Raw genomic sequence first — 20,187 nt, 5'->3', positions numbered from 1 at the left:
TCATCACCGGGAGTGGTCCCGATTATTGTCACTTCGGGGTTACCGGATCATAACACATAGTAGGTGACTAATGACTTGCAAGATAGGATCAAGAACTCACATATATTCATGAAAACATAATAGGTTCAGATCTGACTTCATGGCACTCGAGCCCTAGTGACAAGCATTAAGCATAGCAAAGTCATAGCAACATCAATCTCAGAACATAGTGGATACTAGGGATCAAACCCTAACAAAACTAACTCGATTACATGATAAATCTCATCCAACCCATCACCGTCCAGCAAGCCTATGATGGAATTACTCACGCACGGTGGTGAGCATCATGAAATTTGTGATGGAGGAATTGATGATGACGACAGCGATGGATTCCCCTCTCCGGAGCCCCGAACGGACTCCAGATCAGCCCTCCCGAGAGAGTTTAGGGCTTGGCGGCGGCTCCGTATCATAAAACGCAATGAATCCTTCTCTCCGATTTTTTTCTCCCCGAACGTGAATATATGGAGTTGGAGTTGAGGTCGGTGGAGCCTTAGGGGGCCCACAAGACAGGGGGGCGCGCCCCCCACCCTCGTGGAAAGGGTGTGGGCCCCCTGGTCTTGATTCTTTCGCCAGTATTTTTTATATATTCCAAAAATATTCTCCGTGAAGTTTCAGGTCATTCCGAGAACTTTTATTTCTGCACAAAAATAACACCATGGCAATTCTGCTGAAAACAGCGTCAGTCCGGGTTAGTTCCATTCAAATCATGCAAGTTAGAGTCCAAAACAAGGGCAAAAGTGTTTGGAAAAGTAGACACGATGGAGACGTATCAACACCCAAAGGGTTTACTAGAGTCAATAATCTAGTTCACATCGCTATGTGATTAACACCCAAAGAGTAATTAAGGTGTGATCATGTTTTGCTTGCGAGAGAAGTTTAGTCAACGTGTCTGCCACATTCAGATCCGTATGTATTTTGCAACTTTCTATGTCTACAATGCTTTGCACGGAGCTACTCTAGCTAATTGCTCCCACTTTCAATATGTATCCAGATTGAGTCTTAGAGTCATCTGGATTGATGTTAAAGCTTGCATCGACGTAACCCTTTACGACGAACTTTTCGTCACCTCCATAACCGAGAAACACATCCTTATTCCACTAAGGATACTTTTGACCAATATCCAGTGATCCACTCCTGGATCACTATTGTACCCTCTTGTCAAACTCATGGTGAGGTGCACAATAGGTCTGGTACACAGCAAAGCATACTTTATAAAACCTATGACTAAGGCATAGGGAATGACTTTTCATTCTCTTTCTATTTTCTGCCATGGTCGGGTTTTGAGTCTTTACTCAACGTCACACCTTGCAACATAGGCAAGAACTCTTTCTTTGACTCTTGAACTACTTCAAAATTTTGTCAAGGTACGTACTCATTGAAAAAAAACTTATCAAGCGTCTTGATCTATCTCTATAGATCTTGATGCTCAATATGTAAGCAGCTTCACCGAGGTCTTTCCTTAAAAACTCCTTTCAAACACTCCTTTATGCTTTCCAGAAAACTCTACATCATTTCCGATCAACAATATGTCATTCACATATACTTATCAGAAAGGCTGTAGTGCTCCCACTCACTTTCTTGTAAATACAGGCTTCACCGCAAGTCTGTATAAAACTATATGCTTTGATCAACTCATCAAAGCGTATATTCCAACTCCGAGATACTCGCACCAGTCCATAGATGGATTGCTGGAGCTTGCACACTTTGTTAGCACCTTTAGGATCGACAAAACCTTCTGGTTGCATCATATACAACTTTTCTTTAAGATATCCATTAAGGAATGCAGTTTTGACATCCATTTGCCAAATTTCATTATCATAAAATGCGGCAATTGCTAACATGATTCGGACAGACTTAAGCATCACTACGGGTGAGAAGTTCTCATCGTAGTCAACTCCTTGAACTTGTTAAAAACATTTTTCGACAATTCGAGCTTTGTAGATAGTAATACTACCATCATCGTCCGTCTTCCTCTTGAAGATCCATTTATTCTCAATGACTTACCGATCATCGGGCAAGTCAATCAAAGTCCATACTTTGTTCTCATACATGGATCCTATCTCAGATTTCACGGCCTTAAGCCATTTCGTGGAATCTGGGCTCATCGTCGCTTCCTCATAGTTTGTAGGTTCGTCATGGTCTAGTAACATGATTTCTAGAACAGGATTACCATACCACTCTGGTGCAGAATGTACTCTGGTTTACCTACTCGTGCATATAACATCTACGCATAGACCTGGCTCGGATGCCACTGTTAGGGAAGGCAGTAATTTTAAAAAAATCCCTACGCACACGCAAGATCCATCTAGGTGATGCATAGCAACGAGAGGGGAGAGTGTTGTCCACTTACCCTCGTAGACCGAAAGCGGAAGCGTTATGACAACGCGGTTAATGTAGTCGTACGTCTTCACGATCCGACCGATCCTAGTACCGAAAGTACGGCACCTCCGCGATCTGCACACGTTCAGCTCGGTGACGTCCCACGAACTCTAGATCTAGCTGAGGTCGAGGGAGATTTTCGTCATCACGACGGCGTGATGACGGTGATGATGAAGTTACCGACGCAGGGCTTCACCTAAGCACTACAACGATATGACCGAGGTGGAAATCTGTGGAGGGGGGCACCGCACACGGCTAAACAATCAACTTGTGTGTTATAGGGTGCCCCTCTCCCCACGTATATAAAGGAGGGAGGGGGAGGCCGGTCGGCCCTCCTTGGCGCGCCCCTAAGAGGGGAATCCTACTAGGACTCCAAGTCCTAGTAGGTTTCCACCAAAAGGGAGAGAGGGGGAAGGAAGGAGAGGGAGAGGGGAAAGGAAAAGGAGGGCGCCGCCCCCCTTCCTAGTCCAATTCGGACTCAAGGGGGAGGGGCAGTGGGGCCTGCCCTGGCCGCCCCTCTCTCTCTCCACTAAGGCCCATCGAGGCCCATTAGTTCCCCCGGGGGTTCCAATAACCCTCCGGCACTCTGGTTTTATCCGAAACACTTCCGGTGTCCGAACATATCCGTCCAATATATCGATCTTTATGTCTCGACCATTTCGAGACTCCTCGTCATGTCCGTGATCACATCCGGGACTCCGAACTACCTTCGGTACATCAAAACACATAAACTCATAATACCGATCGTCATCGAACGTTAAGCGTGCAGACCCTACGGGTTCGAGAACTATGTAGACATGACGGAGACTCATCTTCGGTCAATAACCAATAGCGGAACCTGCATGCTCATATTGGTTCCTACATATTCTACGAAGATCTTTATCGGTCAAACCGCATAACGACATACGTTGTTCCCTTTGTCATCGGTTTGTTACTTGCCCGAGATTCAATCGTCGGTATCTCAATACCTAGTTCAATCTCGTTACCGGCAAGTCTCTTTACTCGTTCCGTAATGCATCATCCCGCAACTAACTCATTAGTCACATTGCTTGCAAGGCTTATAGTGATGTGCATTACCGAGAGGGCCCAGAGATACCTCTCTGATAATCGGAGTGACAAATCCTAAGCTCGATCTATGCCAACTCAACAAACACCATCGGAGACACCTGTAGAGCATCTTTATAATCACCCAGTTACGTTGTGACGTTTGATAGCACACTAAGTGTTCCTCCGGTATTCGGGAGTTGCATAATCTCATAGTCATAGGAACATGTATAAGTCATGAAGAAAGAAATAGCAACAAACTAAACGATCATCGTGCTAAGCTAACAGATGGGTCAAGTCAATCACATCATTCTCTAATGATGTGATCCCATTAATCAAATGACAACTCATGTCTATGGCTAGGAAACTTAACCATCTTTGATTCAACGAGCTAGTCAAGTAGAGGCATACTAGTGACACTCTGTTTGTCTATGTATTCACACATGTACTAAGTTTCCGGTTAATACAATTCTAGCATGAATAATAAACATTTGTCATGATGTAAGGAAATATAAATAACAACTTTGTTATTGCCTCTAGGGCATATTTCCTTCAAGATCGCATCATATCTAATAAAGTACGGTTACGACGTTCGGACACATCATTATGCTGTGGTGTTCCAGATGGCATGAGTTTGTGAAACTATTCCACATTGTTTGAATTGAAGGCCAAACTCGTAACTCAAATATTCACCTCTGCGATCAGATCGTAGAAACTTTATTTTCTTGTTATGATGATTCTCTACTTCACTCTGAAATTCTTTGAACTTTTCAAATGTTTCAGACTTATGTTTCATCAAGTAGATATACCCATATATGCTCAAATCATCTGTGAAGGTCAGAAAATAACGATACCCGCCGCAAGCCTCAACACTCATCGGACCGCATACATCAGTATGTATTATTTCCAACAAGTCTGTTGCTCGCTCCATTGTTCCGGAGAATGGAGTCTTAGTCATCTTGCCTATGAGGCATGGTTCGCAAGCATCAAAGTGATTCACAATCAAGTGATTCCAAAAGCCCATCAGCATGGAGTTTCTTCATGCGCTTTACACCAATATGACCTAAACGGCAATGCCACAAATATGTTGCATTATCATTATCAACTTGGTATCTTTTGGCATCAATATTATGAATATGTGTATCACTACGATCGAAATTCAATAAACCATTCACATTGGGTGTATAACCCTAGAAGGTTTTATTCATAAAAACAAAACAACAATTATTCTCTGACTTAAATGAATAACCGTATTGCAATAAACATGATCCAATCATATTCATGCTCAACGCAAACACCAAATAACATTTATTTTAGGTTCAACACTAATCCCGAAGGTAAAGGGAGTGTGCGATGGTGATCTTATCAACCTTGGAATCACTTCCAACACACATCATCACCTCGCCCTTAACTAGTCTCTGTTTATTTTGCAACTCCCGTTTCGAGTTACTACTCTTAGCAACTGAACCAGTATCATATACCGAGGGGTTGCTATAAACACTAGTAAAGTACACACCAATAATATGTATATCAAATATACTTTTGTTCACTTTGCCATCCTTGTTATCCGCCAAGTATTTGGGGAAGTTCCACTTCTAGTGACCATTTCCTTTGCAGTTGAAGCACTCAGTTTCAGGCTTGGGTCTAGCTTTGGGCTTCTTCATGGGAGTGGCAACTTGCTTGCCATTCGTCTTGAAGTTTCCTTTCTTTCCCTTATCCTTTTACTTGAAACTAGTGGTCTTGTCAACCATCAACACTTGATGTTTTTTCTTAATTTCTACCTTTACCGATTTCAGCATCGCGAAGAGCTTGAGAATTGTTTCCGTTATCCCTTGCATATTCTAGTTCATCACAAAGTGCCCTTTCAGGATATCCACACACTTCTTCTATATCGAACCAAGGCCGCTTCCTTACCCTAGCTCCATGTCACTGTCCTGCAAATAGCAGAAAACGAAAGGAAGAAACTGTTAGTGCAAAATCAATGATATATAAGTTAGATGTGCAATACTTATAGAGCACATCTATAGATGTGCTTTAGCAAAACTGACTTTTATTTATAAAGCGAGACGAACTGTCTTTTCTGTGGATCCAAGGCCGCTTCCTCACGCTAGCTCCATGTCACTCTTGGCTTAAAATAAAATAAAATAAAGCTCCATGTCACTGTCCTGCAAATAGCAGAAAACGGAAGGAAGAAAGTGTCAGTGCAGGTTCCCGACATCACCAAGGAACATCTGTCACAGCCACAGGAGCAATCCCTCGCCTCCGCGCCGGCAGCTAGCCGGAAAAATCATCACAATAATAATTCGCGAGAGCCAATTCAACTCCGTTCCATGTGGCACACCCTCCAGCTCCTCGTGCTCTCCACTGCAGGCCCCCCTTCCCATCCTTGTCCTCTCTCCCACCTCCCTTCTTCCTCCGTTCTTCCCAGCCCCAAGCCATTTTGCAGTTAGTTCCTGATCCCGCGGCGGAGGCGGCGGTGGCGGCTCCCATCTGCTGTCTTCCGCCTTGCCCCTGAGTTGCGTTTCTTGATGTGTTGGTCGTGACGGGCAAGGTGGAGGAGGAGCTTCTTCTTCCCGGCCGGGTGCCCGCCGCCTGAAGATCCCCTTTCGAGGGGCGGTAGGTGAGGGGAGATGCGCTGGGCTGATCCCCATTACTCGCGCATCCATTTCTTGTAGCCGAAAGATCTGTTGTTCCAGAGGTACGTGCGCAATGTTTCCGTATATTTTTGTGAATCCCTGATCCGGGTTCGTGGTCGCTGAATTGTTCCGGGCCTGTTGTCATTTCTTTTTCTTGTAGAAATGTCAAGATTATGCAATGCGCTCCGGTTCTTATCCTCGTCTCTGTTTTTCTCTTGTTTATCGCCCATAAAAGTCAATCCGTGAGCTCAATGCCGATGCGGGTGGTTGTGCTATTCCTCCTTGGAGCAACGGAGCCCGTTGTCCCTGAGAAGGACAGGGGACAGCGACCCGTTTCTCCTAGTACTGTCTGCGCCATTATTACTGCGCCTGCCAACAACTCGATTATTAATTATTAGGAAACTAATAATAATTGTAGTAAGTTAGAGAGCGTTTTACCCACCGTTTCTTGGTTCAGTTGTGGATATTGTCTTGTGTAAAGATGGCGCCCTTGGTTTTATTCCAGCTCTTTTGAGTGTTGAGTCAATTTGTGGTAGGTTCCTGAAGGAAGATGCTGTTTGTACTCTTTAATCCATGTGGAGTGCCCAGTTGGTCAGAGTAGTATTACCCTGTTGGATCATCTGAGGCTACTTTCTTGCAGAGGGATGCCACCTCGGTTTAGGTTTCTTGCTTATTGTGTCAATTTGAGTTTTATTTTTTCAGAAGGTGAGCCAACATTGCTGCCATTTATGCCCATTGCCTTCTTATAGGGGTGACCTAGTGATCCAGTTACTAACTTATTGAGCCCTTAATGTGGATCCTTCACTATATTAATGTACAAATTTCTGGGGTTATGCTATGCCATTTTGGTGCTTCTCGGAGTGGAGAGGTGGCTTAGTTTCCCCTTTTCCTGAATCAGTTCCCTGTAGAGTGTCCATGTGGTTGAATTCCCCTACCATATCAATTTGGGGGCAATTTACTCTACATACAGGCCAGCTTTCCATTCTTGGTACACTCATACCGTTGGCTTCAGAATTGTATGACCTCATAGCGTGCTCAAGTGATTAAATTCAATATATGGCGAGTCCTTAGTAAGTGGTACTAAGATTGTGCATTAATAGGTAGAAGCACCATGGGACTCCTAGGTATGATGGGTGACTCCTTCGGCTGCTCAGCTACCGGTGAGCGGCTCGTCTCTGCTGCGAGGGATGGAGACATCCAGGAGGCTAGGGCCCTATTGGAGCTTAACCCCCGGCTTGCACGATACTCGACATTCGGTATCCGGAACACACCCCTCCATTACTCGGCGGCAAAGGGCCACCACGAGGTGATTCACTCCACACATCTCTTTCGTTATCAGTTTACAATTATTTTTAGCTACTTTTGTTAATTAATGTATGTGTGTTTGTTATTGATTGATAAGTAATTTCATCTTCCTGGTAGATTGTTTCCCTGCTAATAGAAACTGGCGTTGATATCAACCTTAGGAACTGCAGAGGACAGGTGAGCTCTTTTTTTTTATCTCCCACCTTGTTCATCATTGGTATCCAATTCTTGATGATCCATAGTATGTGTTATTACTTTTGAATATTTATAGAGAACACTTCTTACTCGGTATACAGAAATGGATCGAGCATAATTTTCCCAAAACTATTTTATTTTAATATATTACCGAGAACTGTCTAGTTGCAATCTTACAAGTATATGCATTTCCCATATATCTGAGGTCGCTCAGGTCTTAGAAAATGATATATCAGTTGTTTCAAGTAGATGGAAGTAAGCTGCAAAATGTTACTACTTTCTCTTAGTTGACTTCTAGATAATAAAAAAACATATCCTATTGGAACATTCTTGAAGGGGTGATTTGATGTCACCTCATTATGTTCTTTCTATTTCTGTTCTATTGTGAAAGAGAATATTTCTTTGTTCTGGTACCAACTCTAAACGCAACAATTTCCGTGCAGACTGCTCTGATGCAAGCTTGTCTATATGGTCATTGGAAAGTTGTACAGATCCTAGTTCTTTTTAAAGCTAATGTAAGTGAATATCAATTTTTTTGTATCTTTTTGTGATCACAAAGAAGAACTTGTTTTTGTGTTAAACTGGGCTGTAATTTGTACTGATGCAAGTGATATGTATTTTTAATCTTAGATTCACAAAAAAGATTGTTTTAGTGGTGCAACAGCAATTCATTTTGCCGCCCTGAAAGGTCATACCCGGTGCATCCGGCTTATTGCGGCTGATTACGTGCCTAGTTTGCCGGATTTTTGGAGCATCATGCGCGGAACAGCCACGGGTGAAACAAATAAGGAAGCTTTTGATGCAGCGTATGTCAAATTCTGACGTTCATCTATGTTGGCATCTATTTTTTATCGTTTATGTTGGCATCTTCTGATAACTAGTAAATAAATATCCATTTTCCTTTGCTTCCCAGAAATCTCCAGAGACTAGTTAATGCAAAGTCAGATGGAGGTGTCACCCCTCTTCACTTGGCAGCTCTTCACGGGCATGCTGAGAGCTTGCAATTGCTGTTAGACCTTGGAGCCTCTGTCTCTGAGGTCACAGTCAACGATGGCTCAACTATTGATCTCATAGGTAAAAACTGAACAGGGTAAAAAAACATAAAACTGTACACAGAATGTTAGATGTTTGACTGAATTCAAGTAGTTATTGTTTAGGAACTTGGCCGTTACTTCTCACATCAAATGTGCAGAAAAAGGGGAAATATTCTGAACTTCTTTACATGTTCATATATTAACAATTCCCTAAAATTGCAGGTTCAGGAAGCACGGCCCTTCACTATGCAGCTTGTGGAGGAAGTGCTGTGTGCTGCCAAGTATGCATTGAATTCTCCCTTCCATAAAATATCAAGTAATTGACCAATTCCCGTTTACTGATTGCCGTAAAACAGCTTCTCATTGCAGCAGGAGCACACATGGGAGCTGAAAATGCTAACGGGTATGCCTAGGGAATTCCATGTTTGTATTCTAGAAGTATTTGTTTGTACACTTCACAATGATTGAAAATCTGAGAAAAGGTTGTTACTTTACAATTGCCACATTCTGATATATTTACTGATGTCACTTGATAAATTTCACGCTTTTTTTTGGGCTCTATTATCAGAATTTCTAAGCTAACTATGGTAAATGCTAATTAGCTTGACTAGTGTCTGCCTAAATATATCCATTTTCCTTTGCTGAATTCAAATGCTAAAACCAGTTGGCTGCATTTTGTGCTTATGTCCATTGTGATGTCATATGCCGGCCTGGATTTATAGCTGGCATTCAACTTATGCTTATGCCTCGTTAGAAAACAATTTCTGTGTGGTTCACTCTTTTCCAATGCTGTTTCCTTGAAGGTTGAGTCCTTTGATGGTGGCTCGTTCATGGCACAAAACTGGTGCTGAAGGCGTCCTAAGCAAACAGCCAGAAGGGAGACTACTAATTCTTCCGTCACCATATCTATCTCTTCCACTGATGAGCATTGTCAAAATCGCTCGGTGAGTTCAAATACCAGACAGAGTATGTGCATGCTGCTGTCATTTTGTCACGTCTTAAAATCCTATTTCATCAAACCTATAATGTTTTGAAATAGAATTGAAATTTGTCCAAAGTATCAAGCATCTGTACTCATGTACAGTACCAACCTTGTGCACAAAGCCACAATCATTTACTTAATTGAACAGAGTCCGTAAGTAAGGTCACCATGTCTCGGAATGTAGATGCCTATTGAAGGATAATTTGCACCTTAATAGATGCAGATTATTGAGAATGAGAAAAATTGGACTTTATCTCGTTGGGCTTTCAAATTTTTCCTGAGGCACATTTCCAGTTAACAAAGAACAGAGAAACAATTCCCCATTTACAGACCGACTCATATTTGATCGTTCACAGGGAATGCGGATGGAGAAAAACCTCGGCATCATCTAGTAGTTGCCATGATCCATGTGTGATATGTTTGGAGATGGAATGCACGGTAGCTGCAGAAGGTATCAACAGACTAATCCTCATGCTGAATAGTTGTACCTCATCTTATCCATTTTCATACGGATTTACCATGTTTTAATAGGTTGTGGCCATGAGTTCTGCACCAAATGTGCGCTCTATCTGTGCTCCACCACCAGCAGCTCGACATGTACCCGCGGGGTGCCGGGCTCCATATCCTGCCCTCTGTGCAGGCACACAATAGTCTCCTTTGTGAAGCTCACAGGCACCACCTTCCTGAAGGAGCTTCCGTGGACCACCTCATCGTTGGCTCTATGTGCGGCAGGCGCAAGCACTGGCTCGTTGCGTCGCCAGTCGGACATCCGTCGCCTACGCTCCTCCTCGGTTCACCTGGGATGCTCCTCTTTTCGATCCACCGGCTCTGGTAGATTGTCGTCGATCAAGTTGAATTGCGGCAGGCTTGACGAGACGCTGCCCTGCCTCGTCAGCTGTATCAGGCCGGATGTGCGGCGATCATCTTCGTACAGGGAAAGAGTCGGTAGTAGATATTCAGAGTTTTCATAATGCTCTGCTCCTTTTTGTTGGTGTCGTGTGCCTCCCTTTCGTTTTGTGAGCTGTAGGGAGTTTGGTGATTCAAACTTGTGCAGCATCTGTTCATGTCTATCTGTTTGTTTGTTTGTTTGATTTCTTTCTCAGTTTCTTCTAAGTTTTTTTTAAAAGACTTGTGTATCATTTCATTGATAGGTGGAGAGAACAAACACACGCACACTCAAAAAGGTTCGACTCGCAGCCACGTACACAAGAGCTGGCGTGACTGAGACCGTCAGCAAGAGAACAAAGCGGGGCAATCTTAAAAAAAAAATGGGGCAATCCCTGTTTCCTCAAATGAATTGATGATGCTGCTTCACACTATTGGCAATGTGATGGAACAAATCCGAAGCACCCTAAACCAACGTCGAAAGTATCACTCTGGATACACCGGAGTTGTACCAAAGTAGTTGAGTCAGTCTATTGCGTCATCTTGCATCAACCTACGAATCACCTCACGGCGGCAAATTTTCGTGTTTTGACCCTTTTCTGAAACCTATCGAGATCTGGCCCTAGTTTGACATTTTTTCGAGATCTATCTCTTTTGCTATCGTCAGGGTCCATGGCGGTAGAAACATCCCTACCGCCAAACAGACTGGCGATAGCCTGTACAGTCCTACTGCCAAGGTGCTCGGTGGTAGGCACGAGCACGCACTGTGTTCAATACTTAGGAGAAATTTGCGGTAGGGCATGCAACCCTACCGCCAGGGACCTTGGCCGTAGGCTGTTATACCCTACCGCCATGGACCCTGTCGGTAGGAAAAGGCCAGATCTCGTATTTTTTTCAAACTAGGGTTAGATCTCGAATAGATTTCAAGAAAGGGTCAAAACACGAAATTTACCTCCTCACGGCCCACAATGGAACCACCATGTTTTGACATATTGTTCTTATGCATGTCCATCGTCATGATTAAAGTCATGTCCTCATCTTCGTCCATCTCATATTTCTCTACGTAGGAAGAATCATCCCACAAATAGGATTCAAACGAACTCATATACAACACTATACTTTTAATTACAATCTACTCCTATATCACAACAAAAAAATGAGAAAAAAAACCTTTAAGGCTTTTCGTTGAACACCTTTTTTTTCGTTGAACACCTTTTTTTTCGTTGAACACCTAATATGCAAGGAGGATAGGGATGGCAGTTTTGCCCATGGGTATGGGTACCCGCGGGTACCCTACCCAGAAACAACGGGCATGGGCAAGACTTGGAGAGATTTTGTACCCACGGGTAATGGGTATCCATACCCACAAAATATATGGGTAGGGCATGGGTATGAACTTGTGTCCATGGATAACCCAATGGATACCCAGAAAATGATAAAGAAAATGAAAATAGTTCCTATGACAAGATCAACATACAACTCCTATGGCCCAACCCTAAATCTCGTATTCCTTAAACCATCCATAGCTTATAGGCTTGTAATCACCTGCTCGCCACTCCTCTTACGGCCTATGTGACTCCTCAAAAAGACGAAATGTCGACTCTTCTCTATTGGACTGTTGTCCAACGATCAAGCTATCCCCACGCACCGCTGCTCATACACCATTGATGCCTCCAAGAGGCCTCCCACACGAGGAGGCTGTGTCTGTGCTATACTGCTAGCCCATCATCACTTAATTTTTAAATTCATTTCTCTACCTTTAAAAAATTTAATGTTATACATTTTACCCACTGGGTACCCATTGGGTATGGGCACGGGTGTTAATTTATACCCATGGGTATTCAAGTGGGTGGGCATAGAAAGTTTCTGTGGGTATGTGTTTGGGCAGAAGGAGGTTGTACCTGCCCATACCCTACCCATTGCCATCCTAAAGAGGAGAATTTTGTTCGGCTGCTTGTCGGGCCGAGGTGGTCAGCGAGCCAGCTAGGAATGGCCCCGGGGTGGTCTTCGTGACGTCATGGAGCTGGAGGTTGCGGCAGCAGCAGTTGTTGCTGCGCCGTCTGAAAGCTGAGAGCTCTGAAGGAGCAGCGGCTCGACCCGATCGCAGCGGTCACAAGGTGGTCGTGCCGGCCACTAATTAACCTCAACGACTGCCACAAGTGCTACAGTATCATTAATGATGGCAGAGGGGCGGCGAATGGCCGGAATCGGCGCAAATCGAGATGGCCACGGATCCCAAATCGACAACGGCAGCAGGGGCTGTTGCGGCCGTCTGAAGCGGGCGAATTGGGTGGTGGAATGCAGAATCACAATGGCATGAAACAGTGGGATGCCACAGCCGACGGTCGCCGGGGGAGGGGGGGAGGTAGGGCGGCGAGAAGTTTCAGTGGCAGATCATGGTGCACGCACCTGCATTTGGTTTTTGCGGTAGCCAGTAGGAGTGCTGCCAATATGCAGCACTTCATGCCAAAAAATAGGGTTCCCAAAAGACGTGCATAATCATTTGAAGACACATCATCTTCTTTAGTGCGATTTCAGGATCCAAATGTCCCGCAGGGTGCCATGCCTGTTGAACGCCCGGATCCTTTGAGATATTAAACCCATTATAAGCATGGGGAGAAGGGCAGCCAACACATGACGCAAGCTGGTTGGTCGTGGTGAGAAATCTTTTAAAATATATATTTTTAGATAAAGGTGTGGATTTTTTTAAATGATTTTTTAGATGAAGATGAGGACTACACGTATTTTTTTAAATGGAGAACTATGTAAAATGGCGCTCACCAGTAGGCTACATGGTGGTATTTTTTTTTCTTTTTTCAGATGGAGGTGAGAATTTTTTCTAAGATGCTTTTTTACATGAAGGCAAGAACCCCATGTATTTTTCTAAATGAAAACAGGCGCACAACTTTCTCTCAAGCAGCGTCACCGGATGGCACCCCAACCACTGGTTTACACTATCCGTTCTAGGCCCTTCACTACGATAGGGTACGAGTGTTTACACATTGCCACCACCACATCCTTTGTGTCAGATCAAGTTAAAAAATTGCACTGACAAGTACATCAATATTTTTTTTCTCAAATACGCACGAGTGTGCGTACTATATGTTGTACAAGGGATGGGGAAAGAGACCCCTCCACATTGGCTAGTACATGTTACAAGTTACATGTGGACCAATTTCACCGTAGCAACGATATAAATAAAGCTAAATCCTCTCATTCATCCACCTCTCAAGCGCTCCGACTAGAGGCTCTACATTCCGTCTAAGCAGGGCCGTTTCCAGAAATTTGGGGCCCCGAGACGAATCATAAAATAGAGTCCTGAATTTGAAAAATCGTATAACTAAAGAAGTTTTTAGAGAATACCTCGGATTGCAGTGGCCAAATAATACTTCATAGCTATCCAAGGAAAACCTCATGCCAAAGCATACATAAAATTTCTCGACACACAGTATATGAAAAATTGGAACTCAACGCTTGATGATCGAACCAGATAGCTTAAACATGGTAAAACAAATGCAAATAATAATAAGGGATACAAAAGATACCTAATCAATAGTTTGCTTCATCCATTCCTCTCATATGTGTAGACACTTCTGTTGTTGATGGGCGCCAATGAAAATGATGTCATCATCATATTTTTTCTGTAACATGAAATGATCTAAAAATGCATCAAGTCGGGTTTAATCCTACATAAGCACATTTATTTTTCAGTTCAAAATTGGTCAATTGTTCAAATGCATCAATTTAGAAGTTAACACACATAGCATGTGAGTTCAAACTTTGAATGCATCTCCTATTGTTGCTTACCTCTCTCGTTCGAAGAAATTAGTAAATTACCCACTGATTACTGGCCGAAGCGACGAGCAGCACCGGTGTTTCTTGGCTTTGGAGGGACAGCTAGTCTTCGGTGTAGTGGAGGCAAGGCTAGCGTCCAGCAAGTCAGGCGGAGGACATGAATGACTTCCAGCCATGGTACGCTGGTGCTAGCACGGATCAGCAAGTAGGGGAGCTAGACTGGGGAGATCGGCCGCCGCCGGCGCTCTGCAGAAGACCAGCAATCGTGGATTCATTGCACGGCGGCTGAGGACTGGCAGAGCGAGAGCTCCTGTCTGACGCTCGTTAGCGTCAAGAAGAGGAGCTTTCGCTGAAGGTCGATGCAGATGGGCCGGCCCATTTAGAGGTCAGGAGCTCGAGCGCGTTAAAAGATCGCCAAAAAATACACCGCGCTAGCGAGGAATCGAACCTGCGACATCCCGATCGGCAAGTCCAAACCAACCAATCGAGCTGATATATTTTAGTACTTTTAAGTCAGCGCGATATCTTAAAGTACCAGACAACGTTTGAAAATTTTCGAACAATTCATGAAAATCGAGAACAAAAAATAGAAAATTATGAACACAAATTGACAAACGCGAAACTCTTTTTAAAACTATGAACAATTTTTGAAATTCGAACAAACTTTTCAAACATGAACACTATTGAACAGTTGAACAAAAATTTCAAAATTCCAAAAAGATGAACAATTTTTTAAATATACATTGAACATTTTGTATTATACGCTGAACAATTTTAAATACATACTGAACAATTTTGTGATATATGCCGAACAAAATTTAAAATATACTCCCTCCGTTCCTAAATATAAGTCTTTGGAGAGATTCCACTATGGACCACATACGGAGCAAAATGAGTGAATCTATATTCTAAAATGCATCTATATACATCCGTATGTGGTCCATAGTAAAATATCTACAAAGACTTATATTTAGGAACGGAGGGAGTACATTGAATATTTCTGCAATATACGCTGAACAAATTTTGAATTATGAAAAAAAATTTAAAACCATGATTTATTTCCTCAAATAATGAAGAAAATACAGAATTTCAAACTTTTTTTAAAACGAAAAAGGAAAAAGAAACAGAAACAGAATAAAAAAAGAAACAAAAAAGAATAAAAGAAACAGGAAAAATTACAAAACCGGCTTCTAGAAGGTTCCCAAAACTGGTTTTCCTGGGCGAAGTGGGCCGGCCTGTCGCGCGCAGGAGCTCCAGCGCTTCAGCAAAGTCGCCTCTCCTGGACGCACACGCGCGTCAGATAGGATCTACCTGGCAGAGTGGTCACGAACCTCCTAGAGCTCAGGCTGTAGCGGGCCACGCGCGGGCGGTTTACCTTCACGTTTTTTTGTCAATCGGGGGCCCTGTGCGGTCGCCACCTTGGTCCCCCTCATCGACGGGCCTGCCCCTAAGGGTGTGTTTGGTAGGGTGCATGAGGGCAAAAGTTTCCAATTCGACCCACTTTTGCTTGTTTGGTAGGGTGCACGGGCTCACCTGAGCTATGCCCATCTCATGCATAAAAGGACCCTCAACCATGCTCATCTCATGCACCCCAAACAGGGTGCATGAAGGCAGCCATGCTAGCCCTGACCCTCGTCCCCACCCACCAGATCACGTTCAGATATGTTTATATTTTCAAAAAATGTTCATAATTACAAAATTTGTTCAATTTTTTGAAAAAATTCAGAATTACAAAAATTGTTTAAATTTCGAAAAAGTTCAGAATTTCGATTTTTTTTAAAATTTATAAAATTTCAAAATTGTTTAAATTTTCAAAAAATTGTTTGAATTTTCAGTAAATGTTTTAAAAAATTCAAAAATGTTCGAATTTAGAAAAATCAATATTTTTTGAATTTTGAAAAAAATTAGAATTTCAGAGAAAGTTAATTATTTTTAAAATATTCAAAATTTCAAATTTTGTTTAAATTTTCAAAATATATTCAAAATTTAGTTAATTTTGAAAAAATGTTTAGAATTTCAAATTTTGTTTAAATTTTCAAAATATGTTTAAATTTGTTTTTATGTTGTTTCAATTTTGTTCATCATTCAAAAAATTAGAATTTGAACTTGTTCACCATGTCTAAACACTTGCAGGCTGCCAAACAAAGTCTTAGCTCAGCATGTCTCAGCGCATACATCGCTGCCAAACAACAGCAACTGCATGGACTCAGCATGTTTACACTCAACATGTATGAGAGGAGAACAACTAGACTAGGTCCATACATGCTACCAAACACACCCTAAGGATCCCGGCCTTACTCCAAGTACATCCCTCCTCCTGGATGCGCCGCATTTTTTCTTGAATACGCGAGTGTGCGTACTATATATATTAAAGAGAGGGTGGGAAAAGAAGTCCCTTCACGTCGGATGTTACAAATGACATGTACACCAACTCCACGCTAAGGCCCAACTACAAGATTAACTCCTCCTATCTACCCACGTAGCTAGTGCTCGCAGCATCGGCTCCACGCTTTCCTTGAAGATCCCGACTTGTTTCCAATACGTGCATTCCTGAATGATAGTCATTGCTAGTCTGGTCATAGAAGGAGAGCAAGCATCGAACACTATGAAGTTCCTATGCTTCCACAACTCCCAGAGTACAAGTAGGAGCATTGCTCGCATCTCCGTTGTGCAAGTCGCATTGTTCTGCACAGTTGTACACCATGGGAGCAGCTTGGACTCCTAACCAACTGAGTTATTTCCCCCTTTCGTAACTACTGTCGATTCAACAGTCATCTACCGGTTACCTTTGTAACTATATCAAAGTAGCTGTACAACAGAATGCCCTTCGCCTTTAGTACTTTTCTTATATATATTATGTTATATACTAAATGTGTCAAAGCAATAGAAGTTATTGAAAAAAAACAAGCCCATCTTTCTCAAAAAGGAAGAGAGGGTGCGCCCCCCAGAGAGAACCCCATTCTTTCAAGAAAGTTCTAATTAATTATGTAGAAAAAGAAATAAGGAAAATAGGAGTGGATTGATTCATTCGGATCGATATGAGGACCTAACTCCGTTGCATTGCCAGAATCCATGTTCCATATTTGAAGCGGGTTGACCTCTGTGCTTCTCTCATGGTACAATCCTCTTCCTGCTGAGCCCCCTTTCTCCTCGGTCCACAGAGAAAAAAATGAAAAAAAAGGAGAAGGACAGGGGTTGCTAGTCAGAAAAGCTATAACTATCAATTCGAATTCTGAATGAATCAAATCTCCCCAAGTAGGATTCGAACCTACGACCAGTCCGAGCGCCCTTGCGCTGAAGATGAACGGGGCTAAGCGATCTGCCGAAGCTGTGGGATGTCAAAATGCATCGGTAGGGGAGCGTTCTGCCTTAGAGGGAAGCAACCGCGAAAGCGGGGGTCGACGAAGCAAACAGCCGACCGCTCTACCACTGAGCTACCGAGGAAGAACGGACTTAAGGAAGCTGACTCTTGTTCTTTGGCCCAACCAACTGCAGACCGAAAATCCAAAAAGTGCGCCTAAATTCTACTAATCCACATATCGTATGTGTGTCTTTCTTTATCTTTATCGAGATTGATCCATATGCTCTACTCTAAATCCATATGCTTTAAATGGATAAGAGAGATATGGATTTTCCGCTCAGCTCGGGACTGCGACACGGCCCAGACTCCTACGGGAGGCAGCAGTGGGGAATTTTCCGCAATGGGCGAAAGCCTGACGGAGCAATGCCGCGTGGAGGTGGAAGGCCTACGGGTCGTCAACTTCTTTTCTAGGAGAAGAAACAATGACGACATACGATATGTGGATTAGTAGAATTTAGGATATTATATTACTCTATCTTTCTTTATGATGATACCATCCTCATCTTAATTTCCTATAAAACGGTCGGTTATTAACGGAATTCCTTGTCGGCTTTCCGTGAAATACTCGTTTGGCCTAGGCGAGACGACTTTCGCAGATGTTCAATCTTGCGAGGCGTATGAGCCAGATTTTTAGTACTCTCCCGACCTGTTAGAGGCCACCCTAATAAGCGGAGATTGCCGGGAAAACGTTGCTAAGCGGGATACAGCTCGTTTATTACCTCAAAGAAAACAAGAAACAGGCTTACTCCTATTTTCCTTATTTCTTTTTCTACATAATTAATTAGAACTTTCTTGAAAGAATGGGGTTCTCTCTTGGGGGGGGGGGGTGTCGGAAATATGCCCTAGAGGCAATAATAAATTGGTTATTATTATATTTCCTTGTTCACGATAATCGTTTATTATCCATGCTAGAATTGTATTGATAGGAAACTCAGATACATGTGTGGATACATAGACAACACCATGTCCCTAGTAAGCCTCTAGTTGACTAGCTCGTTGATCAATAGATGGTTACGGTTTCCTGACCATGGACATTGGATGTCGTTGATAACGGGATCACATCATTAGGAGAATGATGTGATGGACAAGACCCAATCCTAAGCCTAGCACAAGATCGTGTAGTTCGTTTGCTCAGAGCTTTTCTAATGTCAAGTATCATTTCCTTAGACCATGAGATTGTGCAACTCCCGGATACCGTAGGAATACTTTGGGTGTACCAAACGTCACAACGTAACTGGGTGGCTATAAAGGTGCACTACAGGTATCTCCGAAAGTGTCTGTTGGGTTGGCACGAATCGAGACTGGGATTTGTCACTCCGTGTAAACGGAGAGGTATCTCTGGGCCCACTCGGTAGGACATCATCATAATGTGCAAAATGTGACCAAGGAGTTGATCACGGGATGATGTGAGTTACGGAACGAGTAAAGAGACTTGCCGGTAACGAGATTGAACAAGGTATAGGGATACCGACGATCGAATCTCGGGCAAGTAACATACCGATAGACAAAGGGAATTGTATACGGGATTGATTGAATCCCCGACATCGTGGTTCATCCGATGAGATCATCGTGGAACATGTGGGAGCCAACATGGGTATCCAGATCCCGCTGTTGGTTATTGACCGGAGAACATCTCGGTCATGTCTGCATGGTTCCCGAACCCGTAGGGTCTACACACTTAAGGTTCGATGACGCTAGGGTTATAGGGAAAGTATGTACGTGGTTACCGAATGTTGTTCGGAGTCCCGGATGAGATCCCGGACGTCACGAGGAGTTCCGGAATGGTCCGGAGGTAAAGATTTATATATGGGAAGTCCTGTTTTGGTCACCGGAAAAGTTTCGGGTGATATCGGTAATGTACCGGGACCACCGGGAGGGTCCCGGGGGTCCACCAAGTGGGGCCACCAGCCCCAGAAGGCTGCGTGGGCTAAGTGTGGGAGGGGACCAGCCCCAGGTGGGCTGGTGTGCCCCCCCTACCAAAGCCCAAGGCGCAGGAAGAGTGGGAGGGGGCAAACCCTAGGTCCAGATGGGCCTTAAGGCCCACCCTAGTGGCGCCCCCTCCTCCCCTTGGCCGCTCCCCTAGATGGGATCTAGGGCTGGACGCCAGCCCTTGGGGGTGGAAACCCTAGAGGGAGCGCAGCCCCTTCCCCCTTATATATAGTTGAGGTTTGGGGCTGCCTAAGACACGAGAACATCTCTCTTTCGGCGCAGCCCTACCCCTCTCCCTCATCCTCCTCTCCCGCGGTGCTTGGCGAAGCCCTGCGGGATTGCCACGCTCCTCCATCACCACCACGCCGTCGTGCTTCTGCTGGATGGAGTCTTCCCCAACCTCTCCCTCTCTCCTTGCTGGATCAAGGCGTGGGAGACGTCACCGGACTGCACGTGTGTTGAACGTGGAGGCACCGTTCTTCGGTGCTTAGATCGGAATCAACCGCGATCTGAATCGCTACGAGTACGACTCCTTCATCCGCGTTCTTGCAACGCTTCCGCATCGCGATCTACAAGGGTCTGTAGATGCACTCTCCTTCCCCT

The 20,187-nt window shown here is 43.8% G+C and overlaps 1 protein-coding gene across 1 annotated transcript; it reads left to right on the top strand.

Moving 5' to 3' along the window:
- Positions 1–5,667: 5,667 nt before the first annotated feature.
- Positions 5,668–10,709, top strand: LOC109768883 (probable E3 ubiquitin-protein ligase XBOS35). The gene is made up of 11 exons (XM_020327621.4): positions 5,668–6,160; positions 7,199–7,404; positions 7,521–7,580; positions 8,042–8,113; positions 8,229–8,404; positions 8,512–8,672; positions 8,855–8,913; positions 8,989–9,035; positions 9,436–9,576; positions 9,971–10,065; positions 10,146–10,709. The coding sequence occupies exons 2-11, from the start codon at positions 7,210–7,212 to the stop codon at positions 10,583–10,585; spliced, it is 1,446 nt and encodes a 481-aa protein (XP_020183210.1). The 5' UTR covers positions 5,668–6,160; positions 7,199–7,209; the 3' UTR covers positions 10,586–10,709.
- Positions 10,710–20,187: the final 9,478 nt, after the last annotated feature.

Source organism: Aegilops tauschii, chromosome 7 (genome assembly GCF_002575655.3).
Source record: "Aegilops tauschii subsp. strangulata cultivar AL8/78 chromosome 7, Aet v6.0, whole genome shotgun sequence".
NCBI classification, from domain to species: Eukaryota; Viridiplantae; Streptophyta; class Magnoliopsida; order Poales; family Poaceae; genus Aegilops; species Aegilops tauschii.
This window is presented reverse-complemented; position numbering and strand designations above follow the sequence as displayed.

What these genes read in the sequence shown, in the direction of transcription:
- LOC109768883 (XM_020327621.4), top strand. Translation starts at nt 7,210, where the DNA reads ATGGGACTCCTAGGTATGATGGGTGACTCCTTCGGCTGCTCAGCTACC. An exon ending in CTCAACTATTGATCTCATAG is followed by an intron (nt 8,673 to 8,854) that starts GTAAAAACTGAA and finishes CTAAAATTGCAG; the next exon opens with GTTCAGGAAGCACGGCCCTT. An exon ending in AGCATTGTCAAAATCGCTCG is followed by an intron (nt 9,577 to 9,970) that starts GTGAGTTCAAAT and finishes GATCGTTCACAG; the next exon opens with GGAATGCGGATGGAGAAAAA.